Raw genomic sequence first — 17090 nt, forward strand, 5'->3', positions numbered from 1 at the left:
ACCATGTTAAAAATGCACGACAAGAGATTCTCCAGCCCCATTTTTTAATGGGGACTGGTAGTAATCTAGGCCTAGCACAGCTGCTTTTATTGAGAATTAAACATATTTAAATCAGTAAGGATAACTTTTTGATTTTGTGGGTGTTTATGATACTGAAGCCATGGGTAGTCATGCTGGTCAAGGTCGATTGCTCAATTTTAATTCCAGAAACAGTAGACCAATCTGGGTCTCCAACAACGTCTTCTAGTTACCTAATACCTGTAATTTCTGTTGCTCCCAATAGTCCATTTATTTATTTGTTTGTTTAATCTTGTTTATGTAAAAAAAAAAAGCAAAGTTATAATTTGTTTTTATTTTTTGTTTAAAGTTTTAGAATTTATAAATTATGGGGTGGGGGGGTTTGTTTATATGGAAGCCTTTTGATGTAGTCCATTATATCCATTATATTGTAAGCATCAAAAGTGTCTCCTATCCAGTTTTACAGCCTGCTTAGTTTAAGAAGTAGCACGGTACCACACTCATTAAGATTGCTTTCATGGCACTTATCTAAAATTGTCTCACTGTGTGTTTTGTATAGTTAATTGGCACTCAGATTTAAATAGCAAGGCACCAGTTTATTTTAAAGCCAATTTCTGCAATCTATGGCCTCTTGATCTGTTGGGATTGCAGCTTCCTAAATTCCAAATATATCTAGAGGTTGGGAAAGTCTGCTATGGAAATTATATGCTGGTAGACAAATAAAGGAGGTTAGAATTAACCGGAAAGTGTTTTGGTTGAGGATATAAAATCAGTTATATGGATTTATGAGTTTTAGAAATGTAAGTATTGGAAAAGCAAACTTTAAAAAAAATGCTTCACAGATCTGTTAAGAATCCTTTATTTGTACTACTACTGTTGTTCTTCAGTATGAGTACTTCTAATGTTTAACCATCTCAATGTGATTTTTAAAGGACCCAACAGTTCAACCTTGATCTACAATTACACTTTTCTCTTGATTTTTAATTTCTTGATCATTGTTTCTAAATTAATGTTTCGTAAATACATTATGGTTATGTAATCAAACCTTCTTTTGTCTTCCCTTCCCTCCCTCCAGATAACACAACTCGAATTTTTGAGGGGACCAGAATAGTAAAAACAGGAGTGGTAAGTGAGATGATTCACTAAAATGATTATAAAGCATTTATAACATCTTCTCCAGCAGGTGGCAGCATAGCGTAATAAATACCACATAAAATGTGGCATTGGAATTGATTGGAATTGCGATTCCAAATTTTTGGATTCGGGTGTTCTGAGCTATCAGCACTGGTTGATTAGGATTAAGTCTGCAACATCACACATGTTGTAACCATTGTACTCTGACTATTAATTAATGTTTTATAAAAATAGATTTTGTGAGCCAAAGATTGCCCTGAAGAACATTACACTATGTTCAGGTAATTCTCGGTGGACTAAATTAGCAGGCAGATAATTTGGTGACTTATTATGTTCAGTTCTATTTGGAAACCCAAATTATGCTGAGCTTTTGTGACAAAAATTGTTTGATCTGCCTTGTCCAGTTTCATGCCCTCCAGATGTGTTGAGGATACAGTTCCCCATACCACTGCCTGTGCTAGCTAGGAATTGCACTCTATCATCTAGAGGTCATCTAGAAGTTTCCTCACATTTCGCTGAAGGAACCAGAGTTATATATTCAATACATCTTCTTCTATGTTCCAAGAGAGTAGAATTAAGCTTAAGAGAAGATAACACAATAACAGGAACCTCTGGAGAATGTGTATGTGTGTATATGTGCATATGTGCATATTTATCTCGCAGAGGTTTTCACATTTAAGCGTAAAGCATGTCCATAACATTCTGGTCTAAATTGCTCATCTGATTGATCCTTCTAATTGCTGTTTGGCTTTTACCATATTAGTTATTTGTGACTATCCATTCTGTACCAATAGATTGAGCAAATCTAGTCATTAACATACATATTAATTTGTATAAAAATTAACTTGAACATCTCTACTAGTGATTTAGTTTTGATATTATCCTACAAGGTCATTACTTAGCTTATCTGTTTTGAAATATAATTGTGATAGCATACTTTCAAGGTACTTACCATGGATTACATAGCCTCATATAATAACTCTTTTATAAACTAAATTAAGATGGGCAAAGCATTGTGAAAAGATGGATCTTTTCTCATTAAGCTATGTTTATGCCATGATTAGGGACATTGGAATTCCTGTAAGATTAATTTAAATAACTTGAAGGTTTATTCTTATTTAAATTCATCCCAAACTGCCCGTATTGATGCTGTAAATGTATGCAACTCACAACCAAGCACATATTTCATGACTGGCATAGTGAATTGATAACACTCTGAGAGGCAGTATTATAGGACACACTTCCCCTGTCTGACACTATCCAAATGTACAGGTAGTCCTCGACTTATGACCACAATTGGGTCCAGAAAATTAACCATGTGACTGCACTCAATTTTATGACATTTTTCTCATGGTCGTTAAGTGAATCCCTAGTCGTTAAGCAGGACTTCACTTGACTGTGACATGCAACCTTCCGTACCAACTTCCCAATTGATTTTACTTTTGGAAGCTGACTGGGAAGGCCCCAGTCGATGACCCACATGACTGCAGGACAATGCGGACATTGTAAGTGAGAGCTGGTTGCCAAGTACCAGGATCGCAATCACCTGAGCACAGCACTGCAATGGTCATAAGGGTGAAGGCTGGTCATAAGTCACTTTTTCCAGAGCCATTGTAACTTCAAATAGTTGCTAAACAAATGGACATAAGTTGAGAACTATCTGTAATGGGCCTACAGTACTCAGGGTTTCTAGCTGGTCTCGGCCCCATCTTAAACAATAGAGAATTTTCAGTTTGGAGTTCTACTCCAAACATGTCTAAATACAACATATCTAAATAACTTCTTTACGGTATATAAAGTTATAGCACTATAGATAGTTGAGTGAAATAGATTTGGGTTAGGGTTATGGTTAGGGTTAGGTTATGGTTCATGTAAATGATTTTGACGATAACAAAGTTAATTTTAATAGTTTCCCTCCCCGTTCTCTATTATTTCTTTTTAAAAATCATGTCTGCATGCCATTCTTTTAAAAATTCAAGGTTTTTCAGTGAATTGCAGTATATTAAATAAAAATAATAATAGAGAACTTGCTGCCACAATCTTAATTTGATAGTATAATCCATTTCCTACTTTGGAGATGCATCAACTTCCTATAGATACCATATTTTTCGGAGTATAAGATGCACCTGTTTCCCCCCTAAAAGGGGGTGAAAATTTAGGTGCGTCATACACCGAATGGAGCCCCGCTTACCCACCGGCCCCCACTCTTTGGCCTCTGCCTCGCAGCAGTTACTTCTTGCAAGCAAACAGCAAGAAAAAACAGCTCCTTTCAGCTTCAGCACAGCCTAATTAGCACAAGTTGATTGGATTGGCCTGCCAACTCCCAGCTGATTTGCTCTCAGCTGTTTTGCGCAGGACTCTGCAGCTTAGTGCAGAGGTAAATTGCTGGAGCAGATTTTTTTTTTTCCTTGTACTAATCAAGCTTTGATGAAAATGAAAATGAAAGTAAAGCTTGCTGTTTGCTGCAACGAGGCAAAATGCTCAGAGGCAGAGGGAGATTTCTTTTTCTTCTTTTCCTCACCAAAAAAGGTAGGTGCGTCTTATACCCGGTGCATCTTATACTCCGAAAAATACAGTAATTTGACTCGTCTTTAATTGGGAGCTATGAAAACACCAAGATATACACCAAAATATTTCAGTGACATCAGTGAAGATCCAAGGAAACGTGAAGAAAATTCTTAAATTTAATATTACAAACTGCATACCTTTTAAGGAGGCATTTATTCAATTACCGTATCCTAAAAATACTTGCTCGGGGAAAAAGAGAAAAACACAATCGATCCCTCCCACACATACTTTATAAACGTATTTTACAAAAGGGAACACAAATGGAAAACCATCCTATAATAGAAGATAATGCAACATTGTGTAATTTAAAAGTTGTTCAGATATGGCAAAAGATAGCCATGTACACTCAATCTAAAATGACAGACTCCCTTAAATACATTCTTTTGACTTATTTAGACTGCAATTCTGGCTTCATTTCCTTAGAGGTCAACCAGTGAATGTAGCGGCTCTTCAATTGTAGTAAATATGCTTTGGATGGTGTTCTTAATCTTCTAGATTAAAGTAATTGTATCTGTAATTGGACAGCAGAAGGGCCTCTTTCAAACATAATAAGCAGTTTTATGTCTTCTTGTGTTGTTGTTTGTCTTGTAAATTTTGTCTTGCTGCCAGCTAGCTTTAACTATAACTGTTAAAATATACTTGTCTTATTTAAACAGAATAATGGGCAGAATGGAGTGGTTGGAAAGAAAAAGAGAACAAAAGGAAAAAAGAGCCGAGGTAGCATGTCAGGTACCTCTACTGATGCTCTTTCTGCTGTGTTTTCTTCTCTTGTTCCCCCTCGTGATTTCTTCAAGCCGACAGCTTCTCCAGCACCTTCAGCCGACATGGCTCCCATCAGTTCTGGGTCTTCTACTTGGACTTCCTCAGGCCTCCCCTTTTCTTTTGTCTCCATGGCAACGGGGATGGGGCCTTCCTCTAGCGGGAGCCAGGCTACAGTGGCTTCCGTGGTCACTAGCACCCTACTGGCCGGTCTAGGATTTAGTAGCAGTGGTATTTCTTCTTTCCCTAGTACGGTGTGGCCAACCCGGCTCCCGACCTCTGCCTCGACTAATAAACAGTCGGCCAGGCCAGTGGTGGCTACCACCGAGGCATTGTCTTCTCCAGCACCAGACAGCGATTCTGCTCTCCCAAAAGACAATGAAGGAGCTGAGGATGGAGAGAAAGATGAAAAAAGTGAAAGCGAGGATGGCGAAAGAGAGCATGAAGAAGAGAGAGAAAAGGATTCCGAGAAAAAAGAGAAAAGTGGCGTGACCGAAGCTGCTGAAACACAGGATAATAGTGAAGCTACAAACACCACTCTTTCTCCCAACAGAACTATGGAGGAGGGAGGAAATGAAACTATATCTGATCATGAGCAAAGCCAAAATATTGTACCAACAGGTAGGACTCCTGAAAGAGGAGGAGTTACAGGAATAGACACTGAGTTCAATACAGTCAGTTCCACCCAAGTGCCGACACTATTCATTAATGAACAATATACTGGTGAGATTCCAAGAAGACCAGAAACAGCATCAACATCTTTACCAAAAGATAACAGATTTATTACCATTTATCCAGGTGAGTTGTTTTGGTGGAAGTGGGTTGGATTGTTTTCAAATCATTAAAACACAATTAACAAAATTAACACCAATGCTTTTCAACTGTTATCAATTCGGGGGGCTCATATTCTAATTACACTAATTAGAAATATAGATGCCCTGTTTATATTTTGTAATAGAAGCTAATTTCCATACTGTATTCCAAAGTTCATTTTTATTTCATATATCCACTGATCAAGATAAAGAGTAAAAATAATAAAGGTTGCACATACTTATTTGCTTGTCAAAAAACTCTGAAGCTTGGTATGCCTCTTCAGTTTCTCCTAGTTAGTTATGTATTGTATGTAGCTTAAACCTTTTCTCATTTCAGGTTTGCACTTGAATGTATTGTGTCATGAATATGATGTTATTTCTCTAGGATTCAAAAATTCTTTTCACAAAACAGCCTTTGTTTTAGTAATTTTTCTTACTACTAAATAATAGTCTTAATCTTTTAGAATAACAATGGGTAACATATTGCCATTAAAAAACAATAATAATATTTAAAAATTGAACAATAGTACAGTTGTCCCAAAAAATTGGATGCTACTAAAGAAGAAAAGACCATCCTTTGAATAATAGAATCGTGAAGTTCTGATTAAACTGATTTATGACTAATCAGGCCTATGCACAGCTCAACTAATGGTTAGTGTTATCTTGGCATTAGATAACCGTCAACGGAATTCAAGACAGGTTGAACGTGGTCTGTTTGCGGCTACATAGAGACTCTAGGCCAGTGATGGCTAACCTTTTTGCCGTTACGTGCCAAAAATGGGGAGAGCGCAGGGGGGTCGCACGCATGTGTGCCCACACCCATAATTCAATGCCCCCCAGCATCCCCCTGTGCATGCATGTGTGACCCCCCCGCGCATACGCGCATAACTCCACCGCGTTCCCCACTTTTGGCATGCGATGGGGGTGGCCCCGGTAGGCCCGTTTTTTGCCCTCCTCAGGCTCCAGAGGCTTTCTTGGAGCCTGGGGAGGGCAAAAATGGCCTTCCCCATCCCTCCGGAGGCCCTCCGGAGTCCGAAAACAGCCCGTTTCCCGACTTCCAGTGAGACTGCAAGGCCCGAAAATCAGCTGGCCGGCGCGCGCTGGAGCTGAGCTAGGGCAATGCTTGCATGCCCACAGATATGGCTCCGTGTGCCAGCTGTGGCACGCATGCCATAGGTTTGCCATTACGGCTCTAGGCTGATACCTCTTTTGACTCCTTCCCAAGGTTCTGCCATTTCCCCCCACCCCACCCCACCCCCTACAATTAGATGGACAAGTAGACTGGTAAATTGTGAGGGTGCATTAAAGGGGATGTTGAAGTATAGCTAGATTAGAATAAATGAAAAACTTATAATTAAAAGAGACAAGACTTCCAAATAGACAGGAAGATTATTGGACATTGGAAGAGGGAGGCACATTCATGAATAAATAAGTACACATTCCAGTAGAGAGAAATTCCCTGAGAGAGGGCTCCAGCCCAAGTCCAAAAGCTCGGAAGACTAAACCTCTGGTCCCTGTAACCGACCCAGATTGGATCTTGCAGAATTAATGAATTTTTAACATTCATCTAAACAAGGAACTGTATTGGAGAGAGATCCAACACTTGAGCTATTCTTCTTGGGTGATGAATTATAAGAAATTTTGCTTTTCAAAATAGATTTTTGAAGGATGTTCATGGCTTTGAAGAAGGGCAAATCAAGGAGACCAAATTTTCTTCTGAAAACGTTGGGTATGAAAATGACACGTGGACTCTGGCATCCAAGCCCCTTCTTCTGAATCTTGCTCAAAGACACACACATCCCTTTAACTCCAAATAAGATCAAATAATTTGATCAATCTGACGGGAATGCTTGGCTAATTATTAAAAGCCAAAGGTGGATATGGTTAGTAAATACATGATTCCAGGAAAGAGTTTGTATAGTTTTGATTCTGTAGAGCAGAGCATGCTGTATTCCTAGTAATAATTAACTAAAGGCATACTTGAGGATTTATGGATGAAATGGCAGCAAGCCAGAATATATGAAAGAAGTATATGTGCACTCAAATTACAACCCATTCTTTGTCGCTCTGCATGCAAGTTGTAACGAATGTAAACAAAATTTGCATCACCGCTAATGAACCTGCAGAGGGCAGAGCAGATTGTTTTGTAATGAAGTAATTGCTGCTCCTGGGAACGATTGTGGGCAAAAGAAGAAGGGGACGACAGAGAACGAGGCGGCTGGATGGAGTCACTGAAGCAGTAGGCGTGAGCTTAAATGGACTCCAGAGGATGGTAGAGGACAGGAAGGCCTGGAGGAATGTTGTCCATGGGGTCACGATGGGACGGACACAACTTCGCAACTAACAAAAATTGCTACCCCTCCCTCCTCTCCCTTCTTGTTAGAGTTTCTGCTTATAGCTGGAAAAATACAAGCTATTTGATGACATTTTAGATCAGGTTTCTCCAAAGCGATCAATGGTGACCCTCCAGAGTCAGTAGGACTATCCCAAGGAGTCAATTACGTTGTTGTTGTTATTATTATTATTAGTTAAAATAGTATGTGTTAACTTATTTTCATATAATAAATGTTTGGTGGAGTAATGAACTATCTGAAATTCGCCTTCATTCGTATCTGAAGTTTCATGAAGGAGTCAATATGATTAGAAGAGTTTGGGCGGTCCTGTTTTTGAATGGTTGAGAATGAGATTCATACATTTTGAGTAGTGCCCTAGTGCTAAATAATAATTACATGTAAGGCACACTGTAGTCACTGCTCCCAAAGACATTGGCATAGTTACCATCCTGAGTTTAAGATGATAGCCTGCAAAAAGAAGGAAGATGGGAGTGGGGGAAGCACGTAGAAAAATGTAGTGTCCAAATTGGCACAGGTACCTGCTGAAAACCTCATCTTTCTATTGAGTTAATACAGTGTATTTTAAACAGTGCCTGACATAGAGCCCTTTGCAGTCTGGGTGTCCTTATGAAAAACTATCACTGTCTTTTCACCCTTATTTTTGTTTTATTTATTTATATCCCATCTTTATTATTTTAAGTAATAAGTAATTCAAGGTGGCCAACAACATCATGTTCTTTCCTTCTCTTTTCCCACAACAACGTTGTGAGATGAGTTGGGCTGAAGAGAGAGTAGCTGGCCCAAAGTCACCCAACCATCTTTCATGCCTAAGGCGAGACTAGTATTTATAGTCTCCTGGTAATTGGCCCAAATCCACCCAATTGGCTTTCATGCCTAAAATGGGACTAGAATTCATAGTCTCCTGACTTCTACCCTGGTGCCTTAAACACTGTACTAAACATGTTCTTCAGGGGGTTTTTTTGAAGACTGCTAAATCTTTAAATTTTAGGATCTGCGGTGACAAAAGTTATATTTTCCACCACTATCAATTACCTAGAAAGCAATGGATTTCAGTATATCCATCAGGTAGCAATGGGCTTTCACATTGAATGTCTAAGGCAGGGGTGTCAAACTCGATTTCATTGAGGGCCGCATCAGGGTTGTGTTTGACCTTAAGGGGGCTGGGGTGGGGGTGGCCAGGCTGGGCGTGGCCAGCTTGCTGTCACTCATGTCGGGGGTGCCTGTGGCGGCCCGAGCACTCTGCCAGAGAAAATGGGCTCCCCAGCTCTGTTTTCGGCTGTGACGGCCTCCTGCAACTCTCTGCCAACGAAAACGAAGCTCGGGAGGACCACCTGCATCCCTCCCGAGCTCTGTTTTCGCTGGCAGAGGCATCACAGGCTGGTCCTTTACTGTTTCCAGAGTGGCCCCTCGTGCCAGATCTAAGCACCCCGCAGGGCGGGTCTGGCCCCCAGACCTTGAGTTTGACACCCCTGGTCTAGGGTCTAGTCTACTCAGATGTCAGCATGGTATTTAAAATACCGCAGTACAGTATTTAAAATAAGCTGGAGTTTGTGCAAAAAACTTTGGAGATAACCTCATTAGGATAATTAAGCATCTGTGCATGAAGGGGGTCCCCCTCTTCCTCCATATGTGGCAAGATTTATTAAGTTATCATTTCTTGTCATTCTTGAATATTTTTGCAGTGCAGCTTGTAGATGCCAGTTTGCATGTAGGTAAACAAAAGAATCAGACCAGATTTTGCTGGCAGACTGTGTACACATAATATGACACTAGAAAGGGGGAAAACGGGATGCCAGTCGAAACAGGAAAAACATACTAAGGTGTACAGGGAAACGAGAGCCATACTCAATAAGCAATAGCTTATTTTATTGCTTCCTTTCATATTGCAGAATTGTATGGAATACTGCAGTATAATACTACGGTACCCTGTTTCCCTCAAAATAAGACATCCCCTGATAATAAGCCCAATCGGGCTTTTGAGCGCATGGCAATAAGGCCAAGCGCTTATTTCAGGGTTCAAAAAAATATAAGACAGGGTCTTATTTTCCGGGAAACACGATAGTAGAGTAGTATTAACTTTAAAATATCTCGGATTAAATTGAATGGTTTCTGCTGTGATGGAAGCCACCGGATTTTGATCCGTTTCTATTTCACTGTTTATTAATTAGGAGACAGAATATCATCTTTGAAGAGGATTCTCTGGGGAAAAATTGGATCTACTTGGCCGTATTTTGGATCCTAACAATCTCTCATTTAATGCCTTTTGTCTGTCTTTATTCCCATTGAATTAAGCCTGGTTTTGGGGTAACCAGGTATGATTGAGGGAAGTTTTTATTCAAGGAAATATTTTCATGATGGTTTCCTGCATTGAACAAGTGCTCTCCTAAGGGCCATATGGATGGGGAATAAATTCATGTTTGACTCTGTGAGGGTTAGGTTAGCATGATTAGCTAATCTCCTTTTGATCTTTGTTTATAATGCTAGGGGATCTTTAAGGTTCTTGGATAGTTATCCAAGTTGGGGAAAACTATTGAATCCAGTTTTCTTAGAGATCTAATTGACATCAAAAAGTTTACTAATTTCACTTGGCTGACAAACTGTTGCCAGTGTTGTTGGGTAAGCAGAGGGTTGGACTAGAAGACCTCGAAGGTCCCTTCCAATTCTGTTATTCTATTTCTGGTTATGCTAGGTAGAATGCTCTTGAGACATAAACTCTATCTCCCTGTGTGTATGTGTATGTGTTTGTGTTTGTGTGTCTGCACATACACACAAACGTATATTCATTCTCCTCCATTCTTTTCCTGGGATGAATTCCAAGCCAGCAAAAGGCAAACTGAATTAATGTAGCAGTGACATATGCCATCAAAAAGTGTTTGCATTCCTCAGCAAAACTCTAGTTTCCTCACCCTTTAAAAAATGGGCAAGTTTACAAAAAACAAACAAACATACAGGATGTTTTTGCTTCTGAATTGCCTTTATTTAAAAATTGAAAATTAAAAGGGCTAGGCTTTTATTACTTTGCAAAGTTGTTGGGATGCAGAGAAGTAGAAACATTCAATCTTTTCTATATATTCTATACATTTAAAAACAAACACAATATACAACAGTCCGCTTTTTTAGAGGTTTGTCAGTGATGGACCCATGTTGGGAGCAACTTCTCCAGAAATGTTTTAATACACTTCGTTATAATATCTCCATGCTTGCTAAAATACTTCAGATTTCAAAACAAAAGAAAACAAAACAATTGTCACCCTGTCAACCGTCCAGTTGGAGAATCCAGAAAAAGAAACTCCTGGGACATTTTTTTTTACCAAGCGTGTAAACTTTACTGAATAAACCACATTGGCCCAGAAGAAGCGAAACCAGCTCTGGGTTTCCCGCGCAAAAGCAAGCATAATTAATTCCTCCTTTCCCTACCGGCCGCTCACAGTCTATTACGTCCACTGATCACTTCTGCTCATTTTGTTATGGGAACCTGCCAGCCACACTGGGACACCTGCTCGGTGTGTCCTTGAAATGGAAGCCAGGTCTCACGGGAACTGAGGGATGCTTGGATGCCATTCCCCCAACCCAGGGGTGGGTTCTACTTACCTTTACTACTGGTTCGCAATGGGATCTTCAGATCATCTATGACGACATCCTGGTGGGTGGGCGGAACTTCCCCCGGTTTTACTACCAATTTGCAAGAACCAGACCAAACCGGGGGCAACTCACCACTGCCCCAACCCTTGTATTCCATTTCACCCCCCTCCCTTTCATGGCCAGTGTCAGCGTTTCGCTGGCATAGAGAGCAGAGAGAGAGAGAGAGATAAGCTCTGAACTTCTGCCTGCTAAATCCCTTTGATGTCCGGTTGTCGTGGAAATGAAGGGGGGAGACATTCCTGGGAAATGACGGGACAAGAAGTCTGAAGAATGACTTGGAAGATAGCCAATGAGAAGCAGATATTTGGGGATCAGAAAGGGAGGGATTGGGGGGCAAAAGGTCAGTCTTGTCCGCATCGAGTCATGATCCGGTGGCTGTGCTCAATTAAAGAAAAGATTTCCTTAAAGATTGGCAGTTTGGAAATTCATTTATTTTGAGATAGCATCGAAGTCTGACAGCCAGGCTGTGAGCAAAGCAGAATGTAGATGAAACTGGGAGTCAGTCTTGACACACCCATGCCCACCAATGTAAATGTCTTCTCTCTGCCTTTCTTTATGTTTATGGTGTGTGTATGTATAGCCAGATTGGGATAGAAATATATACCTAGAAAGAATTAGTTTAAGTTTACTTTATTGTCATTGCACGTCGTACAATGAAATTAAATGCCGTCTTCAGTGTACATCATGCATGAGAAAACTATATTAAAAAAAAACCACACATCCTTCACATTCTACATAATTGAATAGAAAACCCCTGATACTGCATTAATATTACACTATACAGTAGAAAGGGATGAGGTGGCTCAGTGGCTAAAATCCTGAGTTTGTCGATCGAAAGATCGGCAGTTCAGCAGCTCGAATCCCTAGTGCTGCGTAACAGGGTGAGCTCCCGTTACTTGTCCCAGCTTCTGCCAACCTAGCAGTTCGAAAGCACGTAAAAAATGCAAGTAGAAAAATAGGGATCACCTTTGGTGGGAAGGTAACAGCATTCCATGAGCCTTTAGCGTTTAGTCATGCCGTCCGCATGACCACGGAGACATCTTCGGACAGTGCTGGCTCTTTGGCTTTGGAATGGAGATGAGCACCGCCCCCTAGGGTCAGGAATGACTAGCACATATGTGTGAGGGGAACCTTTACCTTATACAGTAGAATTCAACATAGTTGCTGCTCTGGGATAGAAGCTGTTTTTCAGCCTATTTGTCCTTGTTTTTATTGTCCTGTACCATCTGCCAGATGACAATAGTTCAAAAAAAGGGTGCCCAGCTTTTCTAAATTACAATTGGAATATTTGGGGGTGCTCCATCTGGAATGCAGCAAGCAACTTGGGCGACTGTTCTCTACTCTTCTCAAAGATGAAGCTCTCACAACTGAGACCTATAGGCCAGGGTCTCCATATCCACACATGTATGCTTCGCTGTATTTGCAAAATAACATCACTCATGCATTTAAATGTAGCAGTGCTTCTGCTTTTGCTGCTGATGCTGAAAATTGGTGACACACTTTCCTAATGTTTTGAAGGATAAGACACATGGAAATGGCAGTAGAAGGACTCAGATTGGTTGGCTATCACTTTAAAGAACAATGAAAACATCTGTTAACACCCTCTGAAAACAGGGAGGTAGTGACATTTCTCTCATCTAAAGAAACCATATCTTGATTTGACATTATACACTATTACATTATTCCATCTTCTATTTTTTAAGGAAAGATAATAGAAAAAGTGGTTGGACTACCTGAGATGGAGATTAGTTTATTCCTTTTTATTCAGCATTGAACAGAGGAGATGCAGCTTTTCTGGTCCTCTTACAGCTATCAGTGGCCTTTGATATCACTGCCCCTAGTATCCCACTGAATCATCTGTGAAATGTGGGTGATGGCCCATTGTAGTGGTTCCATTCCTTGACTGAGTGGTTCCATTTTATTAGAAAATGAGTTTTCAGACTCTTGACCACTGCCATATATGATGCCATAGAGTTTAACTCTTTCCCCAATTTTTAACATTAATATGAGTCTACTGGAGCAAGTCATGAAATGGGTTTCAAGTGAGGTGTCATCAATATTAAAGATAATCAGTTATATATCTCCAATCCAGGTCAGGCAACAAATGCAACAGAGGTCCTTACTTGATGTCTCAAGGCAATAAAGGGACAGATGGAACAAAGCTAGTTAAAATTGAATGCCAGCAACATGGAGTTGCTATTGTCAAGGAACCATTTGGAGTCCTTTATACAGATTCTTAGTAGAGAGTCATTCCCCCTGAAAGCAGATCTGTGATTTGAGAATTTCATGGATTTACAGACTCTATTAAATTGGCAGGTAGAGCAACCAGGCTTTTTCAGAACTAGCCTCTTCCTCCTGGAACAGTGTGTCTTAAAGAGTGGTCCTTGTCCCGCTGACTTCTAAATGTCCATCAGTTTTTGTTTTTCTTGGTGCAACAAAAAACTGGGTTTTTCAGCAAACATTTGTGGATTGAAATTTTTGGCATGAAGGTATTTTAATTGTTTTACAGCAGGTTTAATGAAGGGTTTTTCATTTATTGTTTTAAATTATTTACTGATATTAACTACTTGGAATTTATGAAAAAGATCAGAACACAAATATTTTGCGTAAATAAATAGGTAGTTTTTAGCTACTAACTATTAATATAGGTCTTGGTTGCCACCTAAAGTAAATCCAGGGATTTAGGTGACATGCATACATACATACAAACAAACAAACAAATAAATGTCTTTAAAATGAGAGTCCCCTAAACTTAGTATTTTGTTTCCATCATATGCAATATTCTAATCTAAGGCTATTTTTTAAATGTAGAGACTTTTTTCATTCTTAATCATTTAAAATCAGCTATTTAGCAGAAGGTAGAAAAATATTGAGTGGATCACGAATTTCCAACACTCTTCTACTCATCCATATTTAAAACATATATTTCATTCTATTGAGAGAAATGAATGGATGGATGGATGTATTTATCACATTAAGACATTTGGAACATTTCAGATTTTAAGCTTGAATAGCAATGTTGCTACATTTTTATCATTCCAAAATCATAAATGATTTATCAAACATTCATAAAATCATACTTTTTAAAACCTAAGTGCCTTAATTACTTATAGCCTTAATCAAAATGATGACGTAAACCACCCAGAGTCGCTCAGGTGGAATGGGCGGTATAGAGATTTAATAAATAAATTTCTGTGACTAAGGAATATAAACTCACTCAAATCTGATATCTTCTAGGTGTTTTAGAATCAAGTCAACTTGATCTCAGACATTGCAGATAATAATAAGAGAATGTACAGCAAAACATTTGGAGTATATTATAGCATCTATTTCTGGTCTACTCTTCCTTAAGGTGTAATTCATATTTTTACCTGTTGGGACATTTAAGAAAATTATCAGTAATTAAGGTTTCTAGTTGTCTTGCTTTGGAACAGATGTTGTCTTTAGTTTGTGCAGATAAACAGAGTATATTACAAACACCAGTCTGGGCTACAGATGATAAACAGACCTTTGGGAATGACTAATGTAATTAAAAAGTGAACAAATTGTGAGCTAACTTGAATTATAAGAATAAAGATAAAGATCACAGTAATGATATTTGGAAGACCCTTCACAATGGTTTGCTACCATTATTCAACTCATAAAACATTACTTAATCCTTTAATCTGCAGGGCTTTTTAAGACATCACATCCTCCATTATTAGTTATTGTCTGCTAATGGCTAATATCTCCTTCATATCTCCTTCCATATTCTAGTCATCCTCTCATCAAATCCTATTCTCCTGCATATTTTGAATTGCTTTATTGGCCGTCTTTTTAAACTTAGGGCATGTTTATAGCAGGAAATATGTGGATTCTGTTTGAAATTGTATTGCAGACAACGTAATTAGTACAAAAATCAGGTTTCCAGGCTGGTGTCATAAAGTAAACTCTTTACTAGCACAACTGTTTTAATCTGAACTATTTATGCAAACCATCCTCTCTTCCAAATTCATTGCTTATATGACTATGTTCAATATTTACTTTGATTTTAATTTTATCAGAGTAATCGTTCCTTTTTATTTTAGGTGTTAGATATTGAATAGACGGGCGCAAGAACCAGTCAGGAGCCTGTAGTTAGAGTGGGAATATTCAGCCTGAAGTCACGGACAGCTCCCGTTTAAAAAGAGCTGCCGTGACTTGCATTGTTATTGCTGTTACTGGAGCTGAATAAACCTGTTGAACTTTGCCGGACGTGTCCTGTGTCCTTTGTCTGAATCCACTATTCAACATTAGGGACCTTCTAATAAGAACCTAATAAGAAATACTTAACATTGCATTTAATTTCAGCCTGGATGATGATAATAAGGAGGATGATAAAGTTACTTATATCCTATGCTCTTTTTGTCTTGCTGACAATTGATAATCTCCTAGCGCTGTTTTTTCTTCCCGCCTAACTTATGATCTTTGGATAACAGGGCCTAATAGGTACACTTCCTTCCATTGGCCAGGAGACACTAAAACCACAGTCTTGCTTACCAAAGTTACTGTGGTCATTGCAGTAGTGGGTTTCAAATCCCGTCACTACCGGTTTGCTCGATTCGGGGTGAACCGGTAGCAACCCACCACTGGGTCATTGTATTGAAGATTGTGGCCATGAAGACTCTGCTGTGTATTTACTCATAACCACATTCTTTTTCCACCTGAAACCTGTCTTGCAAAGCTCCCTGATGTTTCTTACCAAATCATCCACTCAAAATCATCTGACTTCAGAAAGCTTTGTAATTTTTAATTTTATTACTTTAATTTTTAATTTATTTACTTTCAGAGTTTTTGGGGGGTTTTTTGTTGTTTTTTTTTAGTAATTGCTTATTCTACCTAGGTTTTCTTTTCACTGATTGTAATATCGTACAGGTAGTCTTCAATTTACGACCGCAATGGAGCCCAAAATTTACATTGCTAAGTGAGACATTTATTAAGTGAGTTTTGTCCCATTTTATGATCTTCCTTGCCATCGTTATTAAGTGAACCATTGCAGTTGTTAAGCTGGTAACAGGACTACAAAGTGCATCTGGCTTCCCATTGCTTGTCAGAAGGTCACACCTGCAACTGTCATAAATATGGGTCAGTTGTCAAGTGCCTGACTTTTGATCAAGTAAACACAGGGATGCGGCAATGGTTATAAGTGTGAAAAACTACCACAAGTCACTTTTTTCAGTGCCGTTCTAACTTTGAGCGGAGTCTAAATGCATTGTTGTAAATCAAGGACTACCTGTATTAGTTTTAATTATTGTCTGCTTCTGAGTAGCAATTACATGGTTTTTATTATTATAAAAGCATGATTATATTATAAGCAGATGAAAGTATTGTTTTCTGTTTCTGCACGGTCTGTATTTTTTCCTTCTTTTCATAAATGACCAACTATATTTCTCTGCTAAGATTTGCTGCGTTTAAAAACAAAATAAAAAAAAACACAAGCAGTCACAGGATAGGAATTCACAATAGAATTAACTAAAGTTTCAATAAAGTTTTATATGTAGGTAAAGCTGTGGACATTTAAGAGAGTGAGGTGGGCATCTTGGTTTAAGGTAAAGTCCAACTGAGCCCATGGCTTGTGATTTTATATCGTATGGATTCCCATGGGTACAAAGGGGCACATTTTAGTATATGTGTTACATTATAGAAGTTACTTCTAACATAAAAATGTGCTCTTGTGCCTTACTGATTCTCCAGGTAAAATGAAATTTGTTTGGGGGGGGCAGGGTTCTGCATCTCAAAATGCGAAATTAGTCTTAAAATTTACTTCACTGCATTACTAATGAAG

The 17090-nt window shown here is 39.0% G+C and overlaps 1 protein-coding gene across 2 annotated transcripts in view; it reads left to right on the forward strand.

Annotated features, from left to right (window-relative positions):
• The window catches only part of PTPRG (protein tyrosine phosphatase receptor type G), a 759142-nt gene that overhangs the window by 659096 nt on the left and 82956 nt on the right, over positions 1 to 17090 (forward strand). For both annotated transcript variants that reach the window (XM_070936839.1, XM_070936840.1), the window contains exons 11-12: positions 1094 to 1143; positions 4515 to 5277. In XM_070936839.1, coding sequence (XP_070792940.1) covers positions 1094 to 1143; positions 4515 to 5277 — 813 coding nt within the window. The remainder of the gene's footprint in view (positions 1 to 1093; positions 1144 to 4514; positions 5278 to 17090) is intronic.

The sequence above is a fragment of the Pituophis catenifer genome, unplaced genomic scaffold, assembly GCF_029215685.1.
Source record: "Pituophis catenifer annectens isolate HBS135680 unplaced genomic scaffold, rPitCat1.0.hap2 SCAF_2, whole genome shotgun sequence".
Classification (NCBI taxonomy): Eukaryota; Metazoa; Chordata; class Lepidosauria; order Squamata; family Colubridae; genus Pituophis; species Pituophis catenifer.